This window comes from Rhinatrema bivittatum, chromosome 8 (genome assembly GCF_901001135.1).
Source record: "Rhinatrema bivittatum chromosome 8, aRhiBiv1.1, whole genome shotgun sequence".
Lineage (NCBI taxonomy): Eukaryota > Metazoa > Chordata > Amphibia > Gymnophiona > Rhinatrematidae > Rhinatrema > Rhinatrema bivittatum.
This window is the reverse complement of record NC_042622.1, coordinates 248105739-248132553: the sequence shown is the minus strand read 5'-3', so window position 1 is coordinate 248132553 and position 26815 is coordinate 248105739. Positions and strand designations below refer to the sequence as shown.

The following is a 26815-nucleotide window of genomic DNA, read 5'->3' as shown; positions in this document are numbered from 1 at the left end:
GGATCTCTCGGAAGCATACTTGCACATTCCCATCATGCCGGCTCACCGGCGGTATCTTCGCTTCAAGATTCTCGGTCAACACTTTCAGTTCAAGGCGCTTCCCTTCGGTTTGGCGACCGCACCTCGGACCTTCACAAAGATCATGGTAGTGGTGGCGGCGGCCCTCCGCAAGGAGGGTATCCTAGTACATCCGTACCTAGACGACTGGCTGATTCGAGCGAAGTCCTTCTCACATGGTCAGACCTCAGTGGCCAGAGTAGTACAATTCCTACACTCTCTGGGCTGGGTGGTGAACCTTCCAAAGAGTTCCCTTGTGCCCTCGCAACACCTGGATTTCTTAGGAGCGAGCTTCGATACCCGACGGGGTATGGTGTTCCTGCGCCAGGACAAGGCGCAAGCCCTGAGGGAGCACGTGTCTCGGTTTTCGGTTTTGGAAGAACCAACCGCCTGGAATTATCTGCAGCTCCTGGGAGTAATGGCCTCCACCATCGACATGGTACCCTGGGCGTTTGCACACCTACGTCCACTGCAGGCGTCCCTGCTATCCCGTTGGAAACCAGTCTCCCAGGAGTATCAGGTGATCCTGCCGCTTCCACCATTAGCCAGGAAAAGCCTGGATTGGTGGCTTGTCCCCTCGCATCTGGCTCGGGGAGTCTCGCTCGAGGTTCCCAATTGGGTGGTGACCACCGATGCCAGCCTCGCGGGATGGGGCGCTGTCTGCAAAAGAAGCGCCACGCAGGGGACTTGGACGCCAGAGGAGGCAAAGTGGCCGATCAATCGCCTGGAAACGAGAGCCGTGCGTTTCACTCTCCAGCGTTTTCTTCCCCTGGTGCGACGTTCAGGCGGACTTCCTGAGTCGTCAACAGCTAGACCCCGGCGAGTGGGCTCTCTCCGACGAGGCAATGCATCTCATCGTCCGTCGTTGGGGGACTCCAAGCCTCAATCTAATGGCGACCTTTCTCAACGCCAAGGCTCCACGCTTCTTCAGCCGCAGATCAGAGCGCGGCGCGGAGGGGGTGGATGCCCTCGCCCTTCCGTGGCCGTCGGATCAACTGCTCTATGTGTTTCCTCCTTGGCCTCTGGTCGGCAAGGTTCTCCGCAGGTTGGAACATCATCGAGGGACTGTAATTCTCGTCGCCCCGGAATGGCCCCGTCGGCCATGGTTCGCAGATCTACTTCAGATGACGGTGGACGGCCCACTTCGCCTGTCCCATCTTCCTCATCTTCTGCGTCAGGGGCCGGTAGTTTTCGAGCAGGCAGAACTCTTCTGTCTTGCGGCCTGGCTTTCGAACGGCGCCGTCTCCGCCACAGAGGCTACCCGGAGACAGTGATCTCAACGATGCTTCGTTCCCGCAAGCCTTCGACCTCCGTCGCTTACGTTCGAGTTTGGAAGGTCTTCGAAGCCTGGTGCTCCGACTGCGGGGTCCAAACCATGGAGGCGACTGTCCCGCTGATCCTTCATTTCCTACAGGATGGTCTGGATAAGGGTCTCGCCTATAATTCGCTCCGGGTTCAGGTGGCGGCCTTGAATGTCTTGGTACAGAAGGACTGCTCTCTACCCCTTCAGCCGGATATCGCACGTTTTCTGAAGGGTGCCAAACACCTACGGCCACCGGTCAGGGATCCTTTCCCTTCTTGGAGCCTCAACTTGGTGCTGCGAACGCTGTCGGGCCCTCCTTTTGAACCCCTGAGGGAGTCATCCCTCAAGGACCTGACCCTCAAGACGGTTTTCCTGGTAGCCATCTCTTCTGCTCGCCGGATCTCAGAGCTCCAAGCCTTGTCCTGCCAGGACCCTTATCTGCGTTTCTCCGACTCCGGGGTTTCCCTTCGTACGGTGCCATCCTTCCTACCAAAGCTGGTCTCGGCCTTCCACATCAATCAAACGGTGGAGCTTCCAGCGTTCGCTCCAGAGGAACCCCGGTCTCTCCGGCTCCTGGACGTCAAGCGTGTGCTGCTCCGTTACCTGGAGGTTACCAATGACTTCCGGGTATCCGATCTTTTGTTTGTCCTCTGGTCATGACCGAGGAGAGGTTCTCAGGCATCCAAGACGACTATTGCGCGCTGGATAAAGGACGCCATCTCATCGGCTTACATTGTGGCGGGGCGGGTGCCGCCTCGCAGCGTGTCGGCTCATTCCACGCGATCCCAAGCGACGTCCTGGGCGGAATCTCGCTCCGTTTCCTCCCAGGAAATCTGCCGTGCGGCAACGTGGAAGTTGTTGCACACTTTTTCCAGACATTACAGACTACACCTGGCGCCTCAGTACACGGGTTCTTTTGGCGATCAAGTTCTCCGAGCAGGTCTCTCAGGACCCCACCCGGTTTAGGGAAGCTTGGGTACATCCCACTGTCTGGACTGATCCAGGTACGTACAGGGAAAAGAAAATTATTCCTTACCTGCTAATTTTCGTTCCTGTAGTACCATGGATCAGTCCAGACGCCCGCCACTAGGGGTTTCATTAGGTCCTGCTCGGATTCTTCCAGGTAACTTTCATTCTGTTTGTCTCTGATTATTGTTACTGTTCACAGCTCCTCACAAGTTGACTGTTGGTGGTCCCGTTGACCGTTTGTTTACTTATATCTTTCTCTGTTCCTTTTTGGGGACGGATCTGGATCCAAAATGTTGTGTTTTGCTTTTGGGCTTTGCTATGCGTAATACTGAGCTCCAGCAGAGCGTGCACTACTCTATATGCTGACGCTCTCAAGCTCTGTTCTGACTCCATCTGCTGGTTGGGGGATATAACCCACTGTCTGGACTGATCCATGGTACTACAGGAATGAAAATTAGCAGGTAAGGAATAATTTTCTTATTTGATGTCCTTCGGAGTGAGGAAACTCACACAAAGATGAGATTTGTACAATGTTCTCTCACCCTAGCTTGATGTTACCTAGGTAGAAAGTCCATCCAGCTAGGGTGAGAAAACACTGTACAAATCTCATCTTGGACATCAAATCTTCACAAGAGTGTACTGTTCTGTTCGTATGTCTCAGTCTGCATGTAAAAGTGGCCCCTCAGCCCTACACTACTACCTAAACCTCACCTCGACTTACTAGGTGGGCTTTCTATAGTAGCATAAATAGCTGCTTACTATGATTCCACCCTAGAGGTGTTCTCTTTCTCTCTCTCCCAGCCTAAAAATTTGCCAAAAAATCGCAAATTGCAATTGAAAAAGGCATATTTTCGGCGTTAAAACTGTGTAATATTATGCGTTATGGCAAAGCCAGCCCACTTTTTCGGAAATCCTGCCCTTTACCCCTCCCCAATCCCTCCTCTTTTAAAAATTTGCATCGCACCATGGGTTATGGTGCTTATCGCGTGCGTTAAGGCGTTTTCGCACGTTAAGGCATTTTTCACATGCGAAAACATCATAACACGATTTGATAAATGACCCTATTAGATTCCAAGAGCCTTCAAACTCCCATGGTGCATCACAGGTGATGTCACTCAGCTCCTGAGGATGCTTATGTGAGTGTAAGGCACAGAAGATGTTGGAAGAGACTAATTCCTTCCTTTCAGAGGTCAATCTTTACATGCCCATGCAATATCTATGTTTTACATGTATTGATGTGATAGCTGCATTGGATTCTGAAGAGGAAGAGCCCTGATTTAGATTCAGAATAGGGAGTGGTAAAGAGCTTTCACATACACTAAACATCAATATCTTCTCAGAAATCATATAAAAATAGAACAAAAAATAATTTTTCTTGGCATGCTACCAACTTAATTACATATTTAAAAAAAAAAAAAAAAGTTTCTAATGCTGCTGCTTTAAGACATTTGTCTCTCAGCTCTCCTTGTTGAGAACTTTCAGTTGTTCGTAATGTATGACCTTGAGTCAAGATCCTATCCTGCCCTCTGTATCATGACCCTGTTGGTTTTGGTTTATTTGCATCTAATAGTGGTGCCTATGAAGCCCTTTGAGAGAGTGCCCCCTGCAATACCAACAGACCCCCTGCCATCAGATGAGGAGGACACATATGAGCCAATAGATGAAGACGCCGAGTACATTAATCCGGGTGAGTTGGAAACCTTAGCTGCCAAATCGGGAATATTTCCATATGGAAAGGGGAACCACCACATTACCAACAGCAGGGCATCCACTTTTAGAAATGTTTTTTCTTGTTAGAATTCTAAAGCTATTCAGTGCGACCTCTGCATACTACCCATTTCAGTCATGTATCCCAGTATGAAAGAATGCAGTAGATTTTTGGGGAAGCAGGTCAAGGTGTGATATTTACAGCCCCTGTTTCTACCGTGAGAAATCCCTAATGAAGCAGAGCGAATAGTGCTTGATTTTCTTCATGACCAGACTTGTCTCTCCCTGCTTATATATATATATTTCTTTCTACCTCTCTTTCTCTTCACCTTCTTAGTCTCTTTTTCTTATCTTTTGCACCCACACTGTGCACCTGTCTCTGCTAATTTCTTACATCCTTTCTTTCTTTGTGTTTTAGCACTTTGGTATTTTCTACAGGACTGAGTACATCTGTCTTTTTTTTTTTGTACAGAACCAAGAGTTGGTATGGCACTGCCCTCTGTGCCTTGCAAACCCATGGTCCCATCACATGTGAGTGCTAAGCCACAAAATGTGAAAGTGAAACCAAAAACTCCAAGAAATGTGACTGCCACACCCAAGACTCCGATGAATGTGAATATCAAACCAAAGACTCCAACAACTGTGGCTGCTGCACAGACAATAGCAGCAGGTAAATCCACTTCCCACCTGCCTGTAGTGTTAGGTTACTTAGGCAACAAGTTATGAAATGGGCCACTGCTCTAGGATGACTGGGCATCCAGATTTCCAGAGATGGGTAGGGTGGAGGCAAAACTCTCTTCTGATAGGTAGAGAGGGCCTATCTAATTTTTGGTTGTGGCTGGGAGTCAGGAAGCAGTTCCAGGTCTCAGAGTTTTCTCTGCACCATGATTTTTTAATTATAGTTCAGTTGTAGTTCCGCTTTTCTTGTTTCATTTTAGGGTTCCAAAAGCTGGAGGCTGGCAGAGACAGACAGTGCCACTGTCCTATACTGCTCAAGATATATAGAGAATAATAGAAGAGGACCAGAAAGCCCATTCATTCTGCTAATTTTGTTCTCTTGCTGCAATATCCTGCCTCTAAGGTGTCTTGACAGGGCTCTGCCTGTATTCCCTACCTCTGAGGTGTTCTGATACACCTTGAGTGGTATTCCCTGCCTGTGAGGTGCCCTGGCACACGTTGGGTTGTACTCCTTGCCTCTGAGGTGTTCTTGCAGGGCTCTGGTTGTATTCCCTAACTGGAATGGTCTGGTCATGCCTCTGGCTATATTCCTTGCCTGCGATTGCCCTGACACACCTCTGCATCTCATGCCTGTGAGTTGTTCCTGCATGGCTCTTGCTCTTTTCCATACTTCTGAGTGCTCCAGTTCTCTCACTGATGTATCACATCCAACTCTCTCGTTGTTTTTGCCACAGTTTCTCATATTCACTCCTTCTATTTGTATTTAGTTGGAGTCTCCAATATTTTCAAACTTTTGAGGCCATGCAGTGTATTTTATTTTCTAGAAAAATTATTCTCGTGATGCTCTAGCACAGCTGTGAATGCCCTTGGAGGTTATGATGAGATGGATGATTTGGGAGTAAGGGAAGCAACACTGGGCAAAACCAGTGGGCAGGTGTAATTAAGAGACTGTAGCTTCCCCTGCTTCACTCTGCTGAACAATCTCCATTCCCTTTAAGGAGGCAGATATTATCTTATTCTAATGAGCTTATCGTGGATTTAGGTGCAGTGGGCCATGGTGAATAAGTCACAGTCCTAATGTGTGTATGGCCTTTTCCCTCTTCCCCCATCCCATGGGCGCTGGGCTGTACTTCACTGCAGGTTTCTTGTCACTCTGTTTCACCCCCCCCCCCCCCCTTAGGAATCTGCTCGTAAAGCAAAGTGCCTGCAGGGGGAGGTTCATATCCCAATCGCAGTTCATTCTGCCAGGAGATTGGTCTCCTTGGATGTAGTACTGGGAAGAGGAAACCTGAAGGACACAAGAGGGACCACAAGAACAACTGCTAGGCTCTCCCTCTCTCCTGCCTTCCACCCCGCGCATCCTTGACTGGGAGGGGGAGGGACACTTGCTGCTTGAAAGCAGGGGCACTTACTTTAACAGTGAGGATATTTTGTTTTGAGAGCTGAAAATTCCCACATGTCCAGAAAGCCCCGCCTTTGGAAATATAAATAAACATAGAAATGACAGCAGAAAAAGACCTATCGGCCCATCTAGTCTACCCAGCAAGCTTCCACACTTATTTTCCCATACTTATCTGTTTCACCAACCACCAACTTCAGGGCTCTTGTTGGTAACTGTTTGATTCAAATTTCCTGCCATTGATGCAGAGAGTAATGTTGGAGTTGCATCAAAGGTGAGCATAAGGCTTAAGGTTAAGGGTTGTAACCGTATCAAGCAAGTTACCCCGATGCTTGTTTACCCAGTTTGCACAGATCAATGCCTTATTGGATGATGTCTGAATGTAAATCCTGTTTTCCTCACGTCCCCCTACCGTTGAAGCAGATAGCAATGCTGTATATGCTTTCAAAGTGATGTATCAGGCTTAATTGTTTTAGGGTAGTAACCGCCGTAATAAGCAAGCTACCCCCAAGCTTGTTGGTTGTTGTCTGAATGCTAATCCTTTTTTCCACATTACCCCCCTGCCGTAGAAGCAGAGAACAACGCTGTGTATACATTCAAAGTGAATGACATACATTTTAAAGAAATAAACATTTTGGAAGTCAAATACTTCCAGCTTCTGGTGTTTGGAAGCATGATGATGATGAAGATTAACGTGAAGCCCCTGTTCTACCCTCATCCTTCCTTCTAGCCAACTGACTAGTACACATAACAGCAGAGGGGAAGCGCCTCATCAAAAGCGGCATCTGCTCCAGCTTTCAGCCTACTCTTGGCATTTTACCCAGGTCCCCTGACTGAGCAGGGCTCTTGGGTAAGGCGAGGAACCTGCTCGCTTACCCAGCAGCAGGAAGGGGCATAATGTTCAAGTACAGTTTAGCAGGGCCCAGGCAGCTGTGCTCACCTCTCTTAGTTCCAAGCTCATAACTTTAGATCAGACTGAGAATTATTAGCTTTTCTTTGTTTAGAGATACCTTTGTTTTGGTCCTGTTTTATGTTTGCTTGCTTTAAATATGATTGGCAATGTTGGGGGGTGGGGAAGGGCCCCTGTCTGGATGTTTCCAGGGACGCTACAAAAAGATGCACGGTAGGGGCAGACTGCCTGAGAACATCTGCTGCTTTGTAACTGCCTTTCTTCTCTGCTGCTTTGCAGATATGAGCCTGGAGCTGCTTGAGAAGCTACAAATCCGGCGGATGAAGCTGGAGGGGTAAAAGGGAGGGGGCAAGACCAAGATCCTGCAGCATTAAGAGGGAGGGAGCGAGTATGGAACAAAAATGACCGACCAGTGAAGGAGCACTGGGGGATCCCCTCTCCAGGCACCGTTACGTAAAACCTCAACTGTGTGAGCCGTTCAGGATTCTGTAATTCCCTCCTCACCTGTCATTTGCACGTCACCGATCTTTTGCATGTTAATTATCATGAGAGATGGCAAGCTGACCTTTCAGACCTGTTATGATCCTCCCTGCAAAGATGACGAGAGGGAAGGAGATCAGTGAACAGAGAGGGGTGCCATGATATGTGATATGCAGATTTTAAGCTCTTGGGCACATTGTACCTGAATTCAAATAATGCTCTAGTCTAAGCCACTTTGAGCATAATCTTCAAAGATGAGCTAAGCACCCCTCCCCCAAAAAAATTGCCAGTGCTTCTTAAGGCCTATTTAAATTCCTTCTGTACTTCTTGTATCTGAACACAAAGGCCCTCTCTTCCTCCATCATGCATGTAGTCACGTTCAAAGGAACCAGAGAACCTGGCAGACACAAGCTACAATGAAACATCCCACCTTCTACCATGTTTCTGTCAAAAGGTCATGTTGGCAACATGCCAGTCTGCTTTCTTAGCAGTAGACCAAGCCCAAAGTTTCACAGAACCCTCGAACAGTGGGTCCTGAGCTAAAGCTCCACCAGGACAAACCAAGATCACATAGCTGTGCGGTTTGAAACTGCAGCATTATTTAAAAACAAAAAAGGGTACAATTTCATCCTGCTTTTCAAGGCACTTTAAATTTTTTTGTGGTGAATCCTGTAATTCTGATAACTCTTGAAAGTGATGCTCGAGTGGAACCAGTTTAAGAATACCAGATGTACTTCGCAGGAATTTTTAACCAACTTTAAGATATGTGGATCTACAGCTGCCAAAGAGATTCAGAGGACTATAAGTAAAACTCTTGATCAAAAAATGCAATTAAAATTAATACTTTCTGACTTTGTTGTGTCTCTTGGTTCTGTTTCTTTGTGCCTAACATGGTAGGCTGGTGTACTTTTATCCTGTTAATCTCCTGTAACATATCTCTGCCGCCTGCAGCACTCTCTCCTGGAGCCACAGCAATGCAGTACAACAGGGAGCGTAGGGTGCCTGATCTGGAGGCCCAGCTCCTGCAGCATTGCTCTCTCTCCTGGAGGTACAGCAGTGAATGGTGCAGAGAACGCGCACAGCTCCCTGCCGACTCATGCACAAACAGCGTATCAACCTGCAGCATCCGTGCACCGTGCCACTAGCAGAGTTTACATCCATTAATATTAGTCCACACATCTAAACCTTTCAGCTGAGTACTCTGAAAGGCAGACGCAGGCATCACCCACCGTATGCAAACTTGGCACCATATCAGACAGCAAACAGCTGGGCACTCCGAGTTTACACATCCTTAAATGTTAAGTGTACATTATCTCACCTCTTATTTTCATTTTCATGTATGCAAATTCTTTCCTTACTGTTTCTGCTCAGAGCAGTGCAGTACAAGAGCTGGGTGGACTGGGAAAGATACCCGTGGCCTCTGGTTTCTTCTGTCAGAATGTGGTGCTGGGAACTGTTACAGGACTCACTGTCTCTGCTGCAATTTTTACAGATGAGAAAAAGTAAAGGGGGCAATTTCCAAAGTTGGTGAGCAGCGTGTAGGGCTGCAAACCCCACCCACTGCACACAACACATGCGGCAGTGATATACCCAGGGCCTCTGCAAGGAAGGTGCAAAACACAGATATTCTAAAATGAAATCTAAGCATGTGCATTACCTTCCCTGCCCTAACCCAAAGGCAGAAGTCCGCCTATTGTCAAACAGTGCCCTCCTGTCTGCTGAGGAGAGGGGCATTTTCATCCTGTGAATTTACTCGGGTAATTTCTTAGTTAGCTGAGCAAATTCTTTTCAAAAATGTCCTCACAATGTCACCCTAGTTTGGTGCTGAAGTCCATATTATGCACCTTTAGAGGTGGCAAAGAGAAACGGGGGGGGCACATATTCTGAAGAAACTGTGTGTCCTCGGTCAGTGTCAAAAGAGAGACTCACCCCCAACTGTCACTACAAACATCCTGTGAGCTACATGGGGATGTCTAAACACAAAATGCCCATGAACATTCAAATCCCCACTTCCCATAAATAAACCACTGGATCCTATGGGAAGGCTCTGCTACAACCTGCTGGACATGCGACACGTCTAAAAGCACTGAAGACCTTCCACAAACTTTTGGGCTAGTCCAGCTGGTTCTCCCATGCCCACTGGTCTGCAGCGTTGCCTTCAGTGGCTACTGCCCTGCGGCGTCCTTCATCAGCTCTGGATAAGTCTGGTGCTGGTTCACTGAAAGGAGTTACAGTGGTCCACCAAGAATCCAAATGAATTATCTAAACATTGTTTAGGGGTTAATAGTACCGCACTGGACTGCTCCATGGATTTTAACAAAAACTGACTTCCATCTCACCATCTCATCCCCCACCCACACACTTCCCTGCATGAGGGCAGGGAAATGGCATCAAGGCAGGAGAAATTTCTACAACACAATTTATTAAGGCTAGACGCAGTATTTTTATCAGAAGATACAGCCAGAAGCAATGATGTGTGTGTCCAATTACCTGCAGCTATGACTCTCAGAGCACCCCCTTTAAGAGTCTGTTTTTATTTTTGAGTGCCAGAATTCTGCATTGACCTGATAAAGTGAACAGAGCTCTTGAAAGCCAGTTACAAATGTATTAAGTTAATTCCTCCACACACATCTGTAAAAAAAAAAAAGTAATCACCTATATATTAGTTGTTGGCTAGTCTGGGTGCAGAGATTGGTGGGATCTGGACAGGTGTGGAGGGTGAGGACATGGGCAATGGGGAAAAAGCACACCTCCAAGGTCTTCAACTGGGACAACTCCTGCTCCACCCTCTCTCATCCCTAACCGTCTGTCCCACTGGTTCATGTTATAAAGGGATGAGTTTGGCTTCCTACTGTAATGGCTAGGAAGGGCTGAGTGGGCTTCATAGAGAGCCATAGTACTGGAACTTTCAAGCGAGGCCTTGATTCTGCACAGAGGTTGCTCTCCAGCTCCTGGGATCCAAAACGTGGCACCACTTTCACTGCCTCAGGAGAAGGCTTTGGTGGAGAGAGGCAGGCTGGGGCCCAGCCCTAGAGAAAGCTCTGGAAGTTCCCAGCTTCAGAAGCCAGCATTAAGTTAGGCTAGCGGTGGAGCTGCTGCTGGAGCTGTTTCGTTTCTGCAAGCACTTCACGGAGCTTGGTACCTGCAGCCCTGAGTGCACATGAAAGCTTCCACACCATACCTGCAGAAAAGGGGAAGACGAGGTGGGGGGGAAGGCCATTAGTCTGGCAGCCAGGAGGCTGTTTGTATCAGCAGCATGAGCTTCCTCGCATCAGTACCCTGTCCGTACGCTTGCTAGTTAAAGGGCATACAAGAACAGTCCTACAGTGCTATCCTTCGTGCATTTTCTGAGGGCAGAAAACAAGGAACTGAAAAAATAGGTCCAGAAGAATCAAGGAAGAGACTAGATGAGCCCCAGCCAAGAAAAAGCAGGTCTTACCATGAAAGCGGGCAGAACAGGCTGCATAAATCTGGTCCGGAAGGAGTGGAGGAGCTGCTTTGTCTTGGCATTGTAGAAAGAGAGGTGTCCTGCGAGTAGAAAGAGACAGACAGAGAGACATAGTATGAGGAGGCCAAGGTGGGTGCCGAGAACAGACAAGCAGCAAACAAAACTGCCACGTGCATCGCACCAGTATGAATACACCATGGCACAAGCTCCATGTTCAGCTCTACTGTGAGGAAAGGAAGACTCTGATAAACCTTTCTACACACTGTGTTGAATCTCTCTCTTTAACTTGATGGGATGAGATACATTTTCTAACAAAATAAAACAAATAGTTCTCATTTTACCCTCTCGGCGCTCACACCTTTCAGGATCATGAGCTGCTCATGGCGTCATCCAACTGACCAGGGAGGCGAGAACATCACCGCAAGATGGCTCCAAGTCATCAGTCATAGCTCCTGCTGGTGTCTCATTGAGCCCGTGCCTCCTCCCAGATATGAGTCAGTAGATGTGAGTGGACTTTCTTTTATAAGCACTTTTGAGGCATAGCAGATTATGCCATGGTATCTCCCAGGCCATACATGGTACAGGGGAGCAAGTCAAGGTGACTACCCTTGGCCCCACACTTTGTAATGGCCTGCTCTGCCACAGCAGCTGTGCCCCCCCCCCCCCCCCCCAATTGTGTCATCCAACATCACTACCTGTTCCTGAGCACTGATGGCTGAGATCTCAGTGGTCAACAAATAAAGTTGCAGATTGGATCAAGGTCTACTCTGGCTGATTTGCTCCAGGCCCCCACACCCTCCTAGAATCAGCCCTGGCTTCTGCTGTTTTTATACATGCACTAGGAGTTTTAGCCTACTTTATCCACATCACATTTTTACGATATGAGAGAAGGGACACAAGGACTCTGACGGAGATGGGATTTATGCAGACCATGGATGGATGCACGTGTCTTGAACATTAAGCTTCCATTAGTTGTGGGTAGAACTTCTTGGTTCCTTATTTTTCATGAATTCACAAGAGAGCGCTTTTGACTAATTGAAGAGATAAAATGTGAGGGGGCACAACAATTAAAATAAAGGAGAGTGTCCCTGTACCCCCTATCCCCCTCCAAGTGCAGGCGCTCACCTTCAGGGAAGTTGCAGTAGACCCCAATGCTGTCGGGCACAGTCACATCCAGTGTCTTGGACTTGTTGTTGTGCTTGGCGCTGAAGCTCACCTGCAGCCAGTTGTTGAGGTGCAGGCACCAGGATGCAGAGGTCTTCCCAAGCTGGTCGAACTTACCCAGAGTCCTGTAGGCCACCCCAACGCCAAAGGCCTTGCTGTCTCGGTCGTACCTAACTTCCCAGTAATTCTCCCCCCCATCAATCAAAGTGTCACCTGGAACAGAACGACACAGGAAGGGAGTGAGTTCAGTGCAGAGGTCTCAAGGGAAAGACTCCCCACTCTACCCCTGCATCTTCTCTCCCTTTCCTCTCCCCAGTGTCACACAAAATGTCATTTCTCAGAAAAAAAACTTTCAACCACAAGCCACAGCCTGCTGTTGGGGGTGAAGAATTTCCCCTGGTTGGCGAGAGAGGATGGAGTGGCTGTCTTAGTTGTCATGCCTCACTCTTCAGAGTCCCCTTTTACCCAGGACGGTGTAAGATTCTGCTGTGAATCGGTCCCTGCCACTCCGTCCCGTAGGCATCCTCTTGGGGGATGGCACACACCTGCAGAGGACAGCAGAGGAGACTGTCAGATAGTGGGAGGCACTTGGAAGGACAATGTACTTCCTTCTCACACTATACCCTCCCTCCATTTGGGTACCCTTTTATCTCCCCACCCCTACACATCACTCTGCATAACAGACACAATGAAAGGGGACTGGATGGAGCTGGTTACGAGCAATCCAAGATCGGAATCATCCTAATGGCTGGGGTCAGAGTCCCAATCCTAGCGAGGGTGCCCTTGCAGCACTGCATGCTCCACCACCGTCGGCACTAACTGATGCCCCATGTTAGCAGCCTCAGTAAAGACTGAATGCGATTCTCAGTGGCATGTGCATTAACATAGTGCTGAGGATATAACACTCAGTACCAGGCTGGGATGGGGCAGCTGGGCACTTTATTTAGCTGGAAATGGGTGAGGTGAGGAGGGAGGGGGCAGGCAGACCCACTTTACCTAGCTGGGAAGGGGCTGGTAGAGGTGGGCACTTTACCTGGCTGGCGAGTTGACAGGAGAGGCTGTCCTGCCTTTGGTCTCCTTCTCCTTAGCCTTTATGTCTTGCACCTTTCCTCCCATGGCATCCCATTCCACATTTAAATCCTCCACTTTCAGGTTCTGGTGACATGTGCCAGCATCCAGCCTGAACATGAATGCTGTTGAAACAGATACAAGCAATTCACAGCAGTCTGATCGCAGCAGCCTTTTATCCCCCCAAGGCGCCTGCTGACCAAGGAGTCCATCGCTCTTCTGTTCAGTGACACGTTTATCCTGCAAGGACACAGTAAAGGCGCTGTGGCATTCGGAAAACTGCTTTTCACAAGAGGACAAGCTACACTCAGGGACGGGGTCAGGATAGCTCTGCTGGAGGCCCTGTTGGGAGCATGGCAGGATGGCTCAGAGGTGAAGGTCCTGAGGGAGAAGTAACATCACTGTTCTCCAGAAGGAGCTTGCACAGAGAACCTCTGGGGTATGAAGGCCTCGGACATGTACCTGACGTTTCCAAAGTGACGGGCTCTGAGAACTCTCCTGCCACAGCCTTGTTACAGGCCTTCACCCGGAAGTTCATGTACTTCATATCAAACCTCTGACCTATGGAAAAGAAAGGAAAAATATATGTTTCTAGCGATATGAAGACTGCCCTGGCTCTGTGCAATTCCTCCAGCACAGCGCACAAGATTCCTTCCACCCAGCCTTCGTCTGTTAGCCATGGACAATGGACTTTGCAATGAACCTGTCACAGTCTTGATCATGTGGCCTACAAAAAGTCCTTTCTACCACCAGAAAGCTAGACAGCAAGTTCAATGGCAATGCCTCCCCACCCTTTTTGTTTTTTTTATTTGCCTTTCCACTGTTCACACTCACAGAGGCCCTGAACCCTTCCATATAGCTTTTCCTGATGAAAGAGACTGGAACTGCCCCACCTCCTAGCACTGATCCCTGCAGTGCCTCCTGTTGGAAGAAACTGGGACTCTGTGGCTGCAATGGCCACACCATAGGCAGAGCTCTGGCACCAGGCAATGCAGCAGCTCCTGGTGGCAGTAGCTGGTACTGCAGAAGCACTAAGCTCCTTCACAAAGGAAAATTGGTTCTTACCTGCTAATTTTCGTTCCTGTAGTACCACGGATCAGTCAAGACCGTGGGTTGAGCCTCCTGTCCAGCAGATGGAGACAGACCAAAACGGTGAGGGTATCCTATATCAGGACAGAGCCTACCCTACACCCCTTCAGTAAAAAGTACTTTCAAAGCAAATATGACTTCCCAAGGATCAAGCAAGCAACAAGGAAAAAAACTGGTAAATTTAACCAGTGAACAATTGAAAGAATTCTGAATGAACAAAAACGCTCTTAATTAAAATGTTGGGATTACTACCTGATAATCCCCTTTTCCTTAGTGTAGACAGATAGACTCAGAACAAATGGGATAGTATCCGCGTGCTAGCAGTTGGAGACGGATCTGATGTCAGCACGGGGGCGTATATATCCCCACAGGAAGCGTAGCTATTCAGTAATCTTCCTTGCAAAAGCTGTTATAGATGTGTGTACTGACGCTCAGTTAAAAAGTGAAACAGGATTCCCCTGACCGATTGACAGTAGCTGGAGACCGCCAGCATTCCCAACCGGAAGGCGTGGACACCTGGTAGAGTGTACGCTCTTATGGAAACAGAGGACATGGCTTACCTTGAAACAGTGATACCCATGTACGCAGGCAGCTGGGCGGGATGCTGAGTCCATCTGTCTACACTAAGGAAAAGGGGATTATCAGGTAGTAATCCCAACATTTCCTGGCGTGTAGCCAGATGGACTCAGAACAAATGGGATGTACAAAAGCTTTACTCCCAGCCTGGGGGGGAGGCTGCCTGAGGCCCATGTAGTACCGCCCGCGCAAATGCCGAGTCCTCCCCGGCCTGAACATCCAGACGATAGAACCTGGAGAAGGTATGGAGGGAAGACCAAGTCGCCGCTTTACAGATTTCCGCAGGCGATAGCATCCTGGATTCTGCCCAAGATGCTGCTTGTGCTCTGGTAGAATGAGCCTTGACCTGTAGAGGCGGAGACTTCCCGGCCTCTACGTACGCTGCTCTGACAACTTCTTTAATCCAGCGGGCGATGGTGGGCCGCGAGGCCGCTTCACCTAGCTTTTTCCCGCTGTACAGGACGAACAGATGGTCCGTCTTTCGTAGGTCTTGTGTAAGTTCCAAATATCTGGGCAGCAATCTGCCAATGTCGAGATGGCGTAACAAACGCCCTTCTTCAGATTTCTTCAGACCCGCCGTGGTAGGCAAGGATATGGTTTGATTAAGATGAAACTGTGAAACCACCTTAGGTAGAAAGGGGGGAACCGTACGAAGATGGATAGCCTCTGGAGTGATTCTGAGAAAGGGATCACGGCAGGACAATGCTTGTAGTTCTGAGATGCGGCGGGCTGAACATACAGCCAGCAAGAATACCATCTTCAAAGTGAGGGAACGAAGAGACAGGCCCCGAAGGGGCCTGAAGGTGGATCCCGCAAGGAAATCCAAAACAAGGTTGAGGTTCCACAAAGGTACAGGCCACTTCAGTGGCGGACGAATATGCTTGACTCCCTGCAGGAAGCGAGAAACATCCTGGTGCTTGGCGATGGTCTTGCCATCCCTCCTGGGACCATAGCAAGACAGCGCAGCCACCTGAACCTTGATGGAGCTGAGGGAGAGACCCTTCTGAAGGCCATCCTGCAGGAAATCCAACACAATAGGGATTGTGGTTGCATGAGGATTGGTGCCGTAGGTGTCGCACCATGCTTCAAATACTCTCCAGATCCGGATGTATGTGAGGGATGTGGAAAACTTGTGAGCTCGGAGGAGGGTATCAATCACGGGCTCCGAGTAACCCCTCTTCTTCAATCTAGCCCTCTCAAGGGCCATACCGTAAGAGAGAATTGAGCCGGATCCTCGTGAAGAATGGGACCTTGATGTAGAAGGTCCCGGAGAGGAGGCAGGGGAAAGGGCTCCCCTGCCAGTAGTCTTCTCATGTCCGCGTACCAGGGTCGTCTTGGCCAGTCTGGCGCCACTAGAAGGACTAGGCCCCGGTGTCTCTGAATCTTGCGGATGACATCGCCTAGCAGAGGCCACGGAGGAAAGGCGTACAGTAGAGTCCCTGGAGGCCACGGCTGAACCAGGGCATCGATTCCGTGTGAGCACGGGTCGCGCTTACGGCTGAAGTATCTGGGTACTTGAGCATTGGACTTGTCTGCCAGTAAATCCATGTCCGGAAACCCCCAATGATCCACAATCATCTGGAAGGGCCGTGGGTGAGAGCTGCCACTCTCCCGGATTCAGGCTTTCCCTGCTGAGGAAGTCTGCTGTGGTATTGTCCTTCCCGGCGATGTGGACGGCGGAGATGTCCTGAAGATTCACCTCTGCCCAAGTCATCAGAGGGGCGATCTCCAGAGATACCTGTCGGCTTCTGGTTCCGCCCTGACGATTGATGTATGCCACCGTGGTGGCGTTGTCGGACATCACTCTGACTGCTCTGTTCTGCAGTCTGTGGGCAAATTGAAGGCATGCCAATCGGACAGCCCGGGCCTCTAGACGGTTGATGTTCCACGCCGACTCTTCTCTGTTCCACTGCCCTTGCGCGGTGAGTTCTTCGCAGTGTGCGCCCCAGCCGCTTAGGCTGGCATCTGTGGTGAGCAAAATCCACGTGGGTGAGGACATCTTCGATCCCCTGCTCATGTGGTTGGACTGCAACCACCACCGTAACTGGGTCCGCACTCGGGCTGGTAGAGGTAGGTGCGTGGAGTAGGTCTGTAGACGGGGGCTCCAGCGAGAGAGCAGGGCGTGTTGGAGAGGTCTCATATGGGCCCGCGCCCAGGGCACCACTTCCAGGGTGGATGCCATGAGACCAAGAACCTGCAGATAATCCCAGGCGGTGGGTCGACTGGCTCCCATCAAATACTGGATACGCTGCTGAAGTTTCAGCGTCCTCTTGGTGGTGAGACTGACCGTGTCTGCCCGGGTGTCGAACTGTACTCCCAGGTATTCCAGTGACTGGGAAGGCTGTAGGCAGCTCTTGCCGAGGTTGATAACCCAGCCCAGGCTTTCCAGAAAGGCTATCACTCTGTCGGTGGTCCGAAGGCTCTCCTCTCGAGACTTTGCCCTGATCAGCCAGTCGTCTAGGTAGGGATGGACCAGAATTCCTTCCCGCCTGAGCGCCGCCGCTACTACTACTACTACCTTGGTGAATGTCCGTGGCGATGTCGCCAACCCAAAGGGCAGAGCCCGAAACTGGAAGTGGCGGCCTAGAACCTTGAAGCGTAGGTAGCGCTGATGATCCGGATGGATCGGGATATGCAGGTATGCCTCTGACAGGTCTAATGCCGTGAGGAATTCCCCTGGCTGTACTGCGGCCTTGACGGAGCGTAGAGTTTCCATGCGAAACCTCGGGACCCGTAAGTATCAATTGACAGACTTGAGGTCCAGGACAGGCCGAAAGGTACCCCCTTTCTTGGGTACCATGAAATAAATGGAATAATGTCCAGAATTCACTTCCCAGGCAGGTACTGGGATGATGGCTTTCAAGGACAGGAGCCTTGCCAGGGTAGCTTCCAATGCTGCCTTCTTGTGTATGGGACACGAAGATTCCACAAACTTGTCCGGAGGGAGATGATGAAAGTCCAGATAATATCCCTCCCGGATAACGGCAAGAACCCACTGGTCCGATGTAATCTCGACCCATCTGGGGTAGAAGAGGGTCAACCTGCCCCCTATGGCTCCGTCCCCCAGATGAATCGGCGGATTCTCATTGGGAGGCGCGGCCGGGACCCGAGCCCGGGCCCGCTCCCCTCTTGCGCTGCTTGGTCCGAAAGGACTGATTCCTGGCCGGAGGACGTGGTGCCTGGTAACGACCCCTGTAAGGAACGAAACGCTGGGAACTCCTGCCCCTGGAGGGCCTTGGAAAGGCGCGCTGGCCCCTTCGGAACCGATCTTCCGGCAATCTGGGCACTGGAGAGGCGCCCCATGCACTGGCCAGTTTATCAAGGTCGCTGCCAAATAGAAAAGAGCCCTTGAAGGGCAATCTGGTGAGGCGGGTTTTAGAAGGCACATCCGCCGACCATCTTCGGATCCAGAGCTGCCTCCTAGCGGCTACGGAGGATGAAATCCCCTTAGCTGTCGTCTGGACCAGGTCAGATGCCGCATCCGTAAGGAACGAAAGAGCGGATTCCATGTCTGCCGCTGGAGCGTTGTTTCTAACCTATGACAAACAGGCACACGTCACCACTGTGCAGCAGGTGGCGATCCGTAAAGATAAAGCTGCCACCTCAAAGGCCTGATGCAGAATGGCGTCCAGTCGCCGATCATGCGGCTCCCTGAGGGCCGTCCCCCCTTCAACTGGAATGGTAGTGCGCTTGACCACAGCGCTAAGCAAGGCGTCGACCTGAGGGCACGCCAGCAGATCCTGGATAGCCGGTGCCAATGGGTACATGCTCGTCAGAGCCCGACCCCCTTTGAAGGCAGCCGCTGGAGCCACCCATTCTAAATCGATCAGTTGTTGCGCCGCCTGTAAGAATGGAAAATGGCGGGCCGTAGGACGAAGACCTTCCAGCAGGGGGTTCTGCGCAGAAGGTACCGAAGCGCTGGGACCTGTAATATCCAATTCTGCCAGACACTGAGACACCAGGTCGGAGAGATCCTCCTTAGGGAAGAACCGCCTCATGGTTCGATATGGCTCAGTCCCTGGAGGGAGGTCTCCCTCGTCCGGGAGTTCTGACTCGTCCTGTGAGACCTCCTGGTCTGACTGATCTGGGCTATCCATCGGTGGGAAGTCCCGCTTGCGATAAGGTTGTGATGGTCCAGGAACCGGATCCGCAGGAGCTGCTACCAGAGCAGCCGCCGCAGGCGCAGCCACCACAGGAACTACAGGAACCGCAGGGCCTGGATGGGCAGCCGTTTGCATCTGTACAAAAGCATGAATTCCCTTAAAGAGATCCACCCAGGAAATGGAAGCAGCCTCTAATCGCCGGGGTACAAGCTCCCCCGGGATGCCTGATTGGTCGAGACTGCCCCCTAACTCCGGGGTAGCCCCTGGGGAACTGTCCACAAATCGTGGTTGAGACAGGTCCTGGCCCGAGGGTCGCACGGCCCCCTCACATTGGGCACACAGAGAATCTGGCTCATCCCTGCGCGTGGCCCTAAGGTGGCATGCTGAGCAGAGGCCAAGGGCTGCAATGCCTGAAGCAGGCGGCGCCGTCGCTGAAGACTCTGCAGCTTTCTGATCCATTGAACAATAGGCGCTCAATAATAATATGCGGCAGCAATAGGCGCTCAATACAACAGGCGCTCAATAATAAGAGGCGGCAGCAATAGGCGCTGAATACAACAGGCGCTCAATAATAATAAGTGGCAGCAATAGGCGCGTAATACAACAGGCAATAAGCGCTTAATGTGCCCTCAATAGGCTTTCAGCAATAAGCGACCAGCAATATGCTCGCAATAGGCATTCAATAAGCTTTCAGTAATAAGCGGTCAGCAATATGCTCTCAATAGGCATTCAATAAGCTTTCAGTAATAAGCGGTCAGCAATATGCTCTCAATAGGCATTCAATAAGCTTTCAGTAATAAGCGGCCAGCAATATGCTCTTAATAGGCAGTCAATAAGCTTTCAGTAATAAGCGGCCAGCAATATGCTCTCAATAGGCATTCAATAAGCTTTCAGTAATAAGCGGCCAGCAATATGCTCTTAATAGGCAGTCAATAAGCATTCAGTAATAAGCGGCCAGCAATATGCTCTCAATAGGCATTCAATAAGCTTTCAGTAATAAGCGGTCAGCAATATGCTCTCAATAGGCATTCAATAAGCTTTCAGTAAGGAGGAAGAAAGCCGCGCCTATTACGGGCGCGGAGTACCTGAGCAAGGCCCAACCAGGGCGTCCTCCACGGCGTGCCACGCCGCCGATCCTCTGCGCTTCGGAGACCCGTAGGAAGAGACGTACTCCTTACCAGCTTCGGCGCTTCCCGGCTGGAACACAGGCGGTCTCCGGCTGCGGGGGAAGGGAGCACCTCGCCACCGCAATTGAGGGAATGCACCCGCTACCTCGTCCCCACCGGGACCGAGGGCCTCGTATACCTCACGCGGACTGCGTCCGGGGACTGCGTCACTGCCGCGCTTCGGCAGGACCGAGGACTTTCCCACTGGGGGAGCACGGCAATCACCCCGGGAGCTCGCTGCGGGAGGAACCCTTGGGTATCTACCGCAGGAGCGCGGGGCTCTAAGTCGAATAGACAGCAAAACGAAGTAGAATCTAGAATGATAAGAAAAGAGAAAAATTAAAGTAGTCTTGGAAAGCACGCTCAACTAGCGTGCAAGCACTCCAAACTGCTTTGGAGACGGAAATTACTGAATAGCTACGCTTCCTGTGGGGATATATACGCCCCCGTGGTGACGTCAGATCCGTCTCCAACTGCTAGCACGAGGATACTATCCCATTTGTTCTGAGTCCATCTGGCTACACGCCAGGAAATATTGTATTTTCATCTGTAAGATGCTTCTGGTGCCTGAGTAATAATAGACAAAAAAAAAAAAAAATCAGATAATTGAAAAACCTGTAGAGAAAATAGAACCTTCATGCAGACGTATCAGATCTAGTACGGGAGGGTGTCTGGACTGAGCCGTGGTACTACAGGAATGAAAATTAGCAGGTAAGAACCAATTTTCCTTTCCATGTACACGTACCTGGATCAGTCCAGCCCGTGGGATGTACCAAAGCTTTTCTAAACAAGGTGGGACCGAGATAGTCCCGCTCGAAGAACCTGCTGCCCGAAGAAACCAAAAACTGGAGTCTGCACATCAAGGCGGTAATGACGAGCAAAAGTATGCAGGGATTTCCAAGTAGCTGCCCTACATATTTCCTGCGGAGAGACTCTCCGCCCAAGAACTAGCCTGAGACCGTAAGGAATGAGCTTTTAAGCCTTCCGGCACTGGCTGACCCTTGCAGATGTAAGCCAACGCAATGGCCTCCTTTAGCCAATGTGTGATTGTGGCCTTGGAAACCTTATTACCTTTATTTGGACCACTCCACAGCACAAACAAGTGGTCAGAGACCCAGAACTCATTTGCAACCTGAATGTAACGCAGCAAGACCCGTTTCACATCGAGGCGCCGCAAATCACCCCCAGATGTATTTGTTACTTCTGACGAAGAAAAAGCCGGGAGTTCCAGGGACTGATTGACATGAAAGGAAGACACGACCTTTGGTAAGAAAGAGGGTACCGTCTTAAGGGATACCCCTGAATCAGAAAAACGTTGAAAAGGTTCCCTGCATGACAAGGCTTGGAGCTCTGAGACTCTTCTGGCTGAACAAATGGACACCAATGGAGAAATTACTTACCTGATTATTTCATTTTCCTTAGTGTAGACAGATGGACTCAGGACCAATGGTATAGTGTGCTCCTGATAGCAGTTGGAGATGGATCAGATTTCAATCTGATGTCAGCCCTAGTACATATACCCCTGCAGGAAGCTCTGTTCCTCAGTATTTTCTTTGAAAAGCAATTGTGGATATATGTGTGACTGAACAAATTGATTAACTTGGTTAACTTTGATTAACTTGAACTGGCTGATGTGGTTATATCTGGAGACTGCCAGTGCACTCAACAGAGAAACGCCAACACCCGGAAGGAATGGGTGTCTTAATTAGAGGGAAGCTTGGCTTACCCATGTTTGTCTTGCTCTTGGTCACCCGAGGTTTCTGTGTTTGTCGGCAGCTAAGGAAAATGAAGTTATCATGTAAGTGATTTCTCCATTTCCTAGTGTGTAGCAGATGGACTCAGGACCAATGGGATGTACAAAAGCTACTCCCGAACTGGGTGGGAGGGTGCCCGTGGCCCTTGCGAATGCTGTGTCCTCCCAAGCCTGAATGTCCAGGCAGTAAAACCTAGAGAAGGTGTGAATGGAGGATCATGTTACCGCCCAACAGATCTCGGCAGGTGACAGCATCTTGGTTTCCGCCCAGGACACTGCCTGAGCTCTAGTGGAATGGGCCTTGACTTGTAGAGGTGGAGGCTTGCCTGCCTCTATGTAGGCCACTTTGATAACTTCTTTGATCCAGCGGGCTATGGTAGCCCGGGAGGCCGCTTCCCCTTGTTTCTTCCCGCTGTGAAGGACGAATAGGTGGTCCGTCTTTCATACGGATTCCAACCTTTCCAGGTATCGGACTAGGAGTCTGCCGACGTTAAGATAGCGAAGGCGGCGAGATTCTTCCGAGTCCTTATGCTTGTCTGGTGATGGCAGCGAGATAGTTTGGTTTAGATGGAAGTGAGAAACCACTTTTGGGAGGAAGGAGGGGACCATGCGTAGCTGTATGGATCCCGGTTTGAACCTGAGGAACGGTTCTCAACAGGACAGTGCTTGAAACTTGGAGATGCGACGGGCCGAACAGACTGCCACTAGAAATGCAGTCTTCAACGTTAGTAGTTGGAGGGACAGACCGCGTGTGGGTCTGAAGGATGCTCCTGCTAGGAAGTCTAGGACTAGATTGAGATTCCATTAGGGTACCAGCCACTTTAGGGGTGATCAGATCTGTTTGACCCCTTTCAGGAAGTGGGAGACGTCCGGGTGAGAGAGGCTAGGCTGCCACCCTCCAGCTTGGCTCTAACGCAGGCCAACGCGGCCTCCTGCACCTTGATGGAGTTGAAGGACAACCCCTTCTGTAAGCAGTTCTGCAGGAATTCCAAAATCGTGGGAATTTTGACTGTCCACGGAAGGAGGTCGCGGTCTTCACACCAGGCTTCGAATATTCTCCATATTCGTTTGTAGGTTAGAGATGTGGAAAACTTGCGTGCTCGGAGCAGAGTGTCAATCACCGCCCCTGAGTATCTGCTCTTCTTCAGGCGTGTCCTCTCAATGGCCAGACCATAAGAGAGAATAGAGTTGGGTCTTCGTGGAGGATCGGGCCTTGTTGGAGCAGATCCCTGTGTGGAGGTCGAGGGAGAGGGCTCCCTGTCTGTAGTCTTCTCATGTCTGCGTACCATTTATTTATTTTATTTATTTATTGTTTTTGTTATACCGAGTTTCATGATAGGCATCACATCAACCCGGTTTACAAATAACAAGGAGTGTAAAGCATAACGTAACGTAAAAAACAATATTTTCAATAAGAACCTTGAACTTTAAATACAGTGAATCAGAAAAAGGGAGAGGGAAAGTTACAAAAAACAAGGAAAATAAACTTGGGATGGAAGGGGAGAAATTGAACAGCACAATATTTACATTTCAGCCTATTGATACATTAGAATAGCAAGTGAAAAATGAAACGGTACATAGGTAATCAAATGAATAAATATGACAGTTGTGAATGGTAATAGTATGATAAATATTCAGCAGGAATTAGTGAGAGAGGGTTTGAGGTTGGTTGATTCGTGTTTACATTCCATTATTGCATACGAGTTAGTGCTAGTGAGAGGAGGTTTTATTCAAGGCTTGGAAATGCTTTTTTTGAAAAGCCAAGTTTTTAGTCTTTTCCTAAATGTTAAAGAGCATGGCTCTTGTCTCAAATCAGGTGGGATCGAGTTCCAGAGAGCTGGACCTGCTGATGAGAAGGCTCTGAGACTCAAGGATTTATGTTGGTAGGTTTTGGCCTTTGGAATTTGGAGTGACTCTTTGTAGTGTTCCCTGATAGGCCTGGCGGAGGTGAATTTTTTAAGTGGTATTTGTAGGTCAAGTTGCGTGTGTTGGTTGATAGTTTTGTATATGATGTTAATGGTTTTGTACATGATTCTATAGTGGATCGGAAGCCAATGGAGGTTTTTGAGAATAGGTGAAATGTGGTCAATTTTCCTGGAATTTGTAAGGACTCTGGCTGCAGAGTTCTGAACCATTTGTAAAGGTTTGGTGTAAGAAGCTGGGAGGCCTAATAGTAATGAGTTGCAATAATCTAGTTTGGAAAAGATTATTGCTTGCAAGATTGTTCTGAAGTCCTGAGTGTGAAACAGCGGTTTTATTCTTTTCAGGATATGTAATTTGTAGAAGCAATCTTTGGTGGTTTGGTTAATGAATGTTTTGAGGTTGAGACGATTGTCTAGGATGGCTCCTAAGTCTCTTACGTGGGTTGTTTGAAGGAGTGTGGGTGGTTTAGGAAGTGTGTTATTGTTTTCCGGTGATATGAGCAGGAATTCTGTTTTCGAAGCATTGAGTACAAGGTTTAGACTGTTGAGGAGAAGTTTAATTTCTAATAGGCAACTGTCCCAGTATTCCATTGTTTTTGAGATTGATTCTTTTATAGGGATTACGATCTGTACGTCGTCTGCAAAAAGGAAATGTTTCAGGCTTAATTTTGTTAGTAGTTGGCAGAGTGGTAGCAGGTAGACATTGAAAAGGGTGGGTGAAAGTGATGATCCTTGCGGCACTCCTCTATTAGAAGGGTGGTATTGGGATTCTTTATTATGAATTTTGACTCTGTATCCTCTGTTTTCTAGAAATGTTTTGAACCAGTTTAGTGTGGCACCTGTTAAACCAATGTTTGCCAGCTGTTTTAGAAGAAGGGCGTGGTTGACGGTGTCAAAGGCCGCCGAGAAGTCAAGGAGGATTAGAAAATATGCTTGGCCTTTATCAATACCAGAGAGTAGGTAGTCCATGAGTGAAATTAGTAGCGTTTCGGTGCTTGCGGCTTTGCGAAAACCATATTGGTTTGGGGACAGAATACTGTGGTCCTCTAGGTAGTTGGATAGTTGGGTGTTTACCAGTTTTTCCATGATTTTAGCTATAAATGGTAGGTTGGAAATAGGGCGGAAGTTGTTGGGATCACATGCATTTAGATTTGGTTTTTTTAGCAGTGGCTTGATTGAGGCAGTTTTTAGGTCATCTGGGTAGATGCCATGTGATAAGGAGCAGTTTATAATATCTGCTAGGGTTTTTGCTATTGTGTCCGGGATAAGAAGAAGCATTTTGGTAGGGATTTGATCAAATGGGTGTGATGACGGTTTCATTCTTTTTAATACATTTTGTATCTCTGTGATTGTGATGGGTTCAAAGGCATTAAGCTGGATGTCTTTATTTTGGGGAAGATATGTGTTATCTGGAGACGTAGTGTTTGGAATCAGCTGATTAAGGAGATCCGATATTTTTTTGTTAAAATGAAGAGCCAATTCGTCTGCTTTAGTCTGGGCTTGTTCGGGTGGTATATCTGGAGTGATAGGTTTAGTGAGGCTGGAAACGAAGGCGAATAGAGCTTTTGAGTCAAAGCTGAGATGATGAACCTTTCGGGCATAGTAGTCTCTTTTGATTTTCAACGTGGTACTTTTGTAAAGATGGAGTGATCGTTTGTAATCAGAGAGTGAGGCTGGTGAAGGGGCTTTGCGCCATTTTCTTTCTTTTTGCCGAAGTAATTGTTTGAGTTTTCGTAGTTCATCATTATACCAGGGTTGACGTTTGGATGTATTAGCAGACCTTGTTTTGGTTGTCAGTGGGCAGAGAGTGTTTGCTATAGATTTTGTTATTTTGGACCAGGATTGGAGGGCAGCGTTAGGGGTAGATACTTCAATGAGTGGTAGATCCAAGGTTAGAGCTTTACTTAGATGTTCCGAGTTGCAAGGTTTTCTGTATAGGAAAGAGGGTCTTGAGTTGAGTTTGGAGTCTGATCGAGGTAAGGAAAAACTGGTGGAGATTAGAGAATGATCTGACCATGGGACTTTTTTGCAATTTGGTTGTTTTGTAAGAGAAATACCAGTGTTTGTAAAGAGTAGATCGAGCGTGTGGCCTGCTTTGTGGGTGGGTTTATTGATTTGTTGTCTGAATCCCATCGCTGACAGTGCGGTGAGGAGGGCTTCACAGTTTGTAGAGAGGGGAACTTTGTCAACATGTAAATTGAAGTCACCCAGGATTATAGCAGGGGAGTCAAGATTGAGATGCAGAGTTATGGTTTCGATGATAGGAGAGGAGTCTGACTCTAGTAAGCCTGGCGGGGCGTAGACTAGCAGGATTTGGAGTTGTTCTGATTTGAACAATCCTAGTTCTAGTTTAGTTACTGTACTGATGGGGTGGTGTGAGAACCTTAAGGATTTTTTTGCAGCTAGGAAGATACCCCCTCCTCTTTTTTTTTGTCTTGGGATGGAGAAGAAATCGTAAGTCTGCGTTGGTAATTGGTTAATGAGTGTGATGTCCGTGGATTTGAGCCATGTTTCTGTTATGGCGCAAACGTCTGGGGTTGTGTCCTGCAGTATGTCGTTGAGTATAAGAGTTTTGTTGGTGAGAGATTGGGCGTTGAATAGGATTATGGTGAATAGGGTGAGTCCTAGTAACTGTGTAGTGGGGGAAATCATGATTGGGATGAGTGATTTGTAGGTGCGTGGTCTGTAGTACATTATTGTTCAGGTTGGATCGGTGCTGGATGAGTGCTACCGGAGCTTGGATGTGCTGCTAGAGACTGGATGTGTGCTTCTGTAGCCTGGATGAGTGCTGCTAGAGATTGGATGCGTGCCTCTGGAGACTGGATGCGTGCCGCAGGAGACTGGATGCGTGCTGCTGGATGAGTGCCTCTGGGGACTGGATGAGTGCTGCTGGATGAGTGCTGCTGGATGAGTGCTGCAGGAGACTGGATGAGTGCTGCAGGAGACTGGATGCGTGCTGCTGGATCAGTGCCTCTGGGGACTGGATGAGTGCTGCTGGATGAGTGCTGCTGGATGAGTGCTGC

General features: G+C 49.1%; 2 protein-coding genes across 7 annotated transcripts in view; one reads left to right on the top strand and one right to left on the bottom strand.

Annotated features, from left to right (window-relative positions):
- Nucleotides 1-8358, top strand: part of STAP2 (signal transducing adaptor family member 2) — an 80930-nt gene extending 72572 nt beyond the window's left edge. For 5 of the 6 annotated variants that reach the window (XM_029614510.1, XM_029614511.1, XM_029614509.1 and 2 more), the window contains 3 exons: nt 3900-4016; nt 4509-4706; nt 7303-8358. In XM_029614510.1, coding sequence (XP_029470370.1) covers nt 3900-4016; nt 4509-4706; nt 7303-7361 — 374 coding nt within the window. In that variant the 3' untranslated portion in view covers nt 7362-8358. The remainder of the gene's footprint in view (nt 1-3899; nt 4017-4508; nt 4707-7302) is intronic. The other variant, XM_029614512.1, reaches the window with a different exon arrangement.
- Nucleotides 8359-9911: 1553 nt separating this feature from the next.
- FSD1 (fibronectin type III and SPRY domain containing 1) overlaps nt 9912-26815 on the bottom strand; it is a 69821-nt gene continuing 52917 nt past the window's right edge. Inside the window, exons 8-13 of the mRNA XM_029614506.1 lie at nt 13646-13744; nt 13149-13308; nt 12581-12660; nt 12077-12328; nt 10943-11031; nt 9912-10684 (exon numbers count right to left, since the gene is read on the bottom strand). Of these exons, the coding sequence (XP_029470366.1) occupies nt 10574-10684; nt 10943-11031; nt 12077-12328; nt 12581-12660; nt 13149-13308; nt 13646-13744 (791 nt within the window). The 3' untranslated portion in view covers nt 9912-10573. The remainder of the gene's footprint in view (nt 10685-10942; nt 11032-12076; nt 12329-12580; nt 12661-13148; nt 13309-13645; nt 13745-26815) is intronic.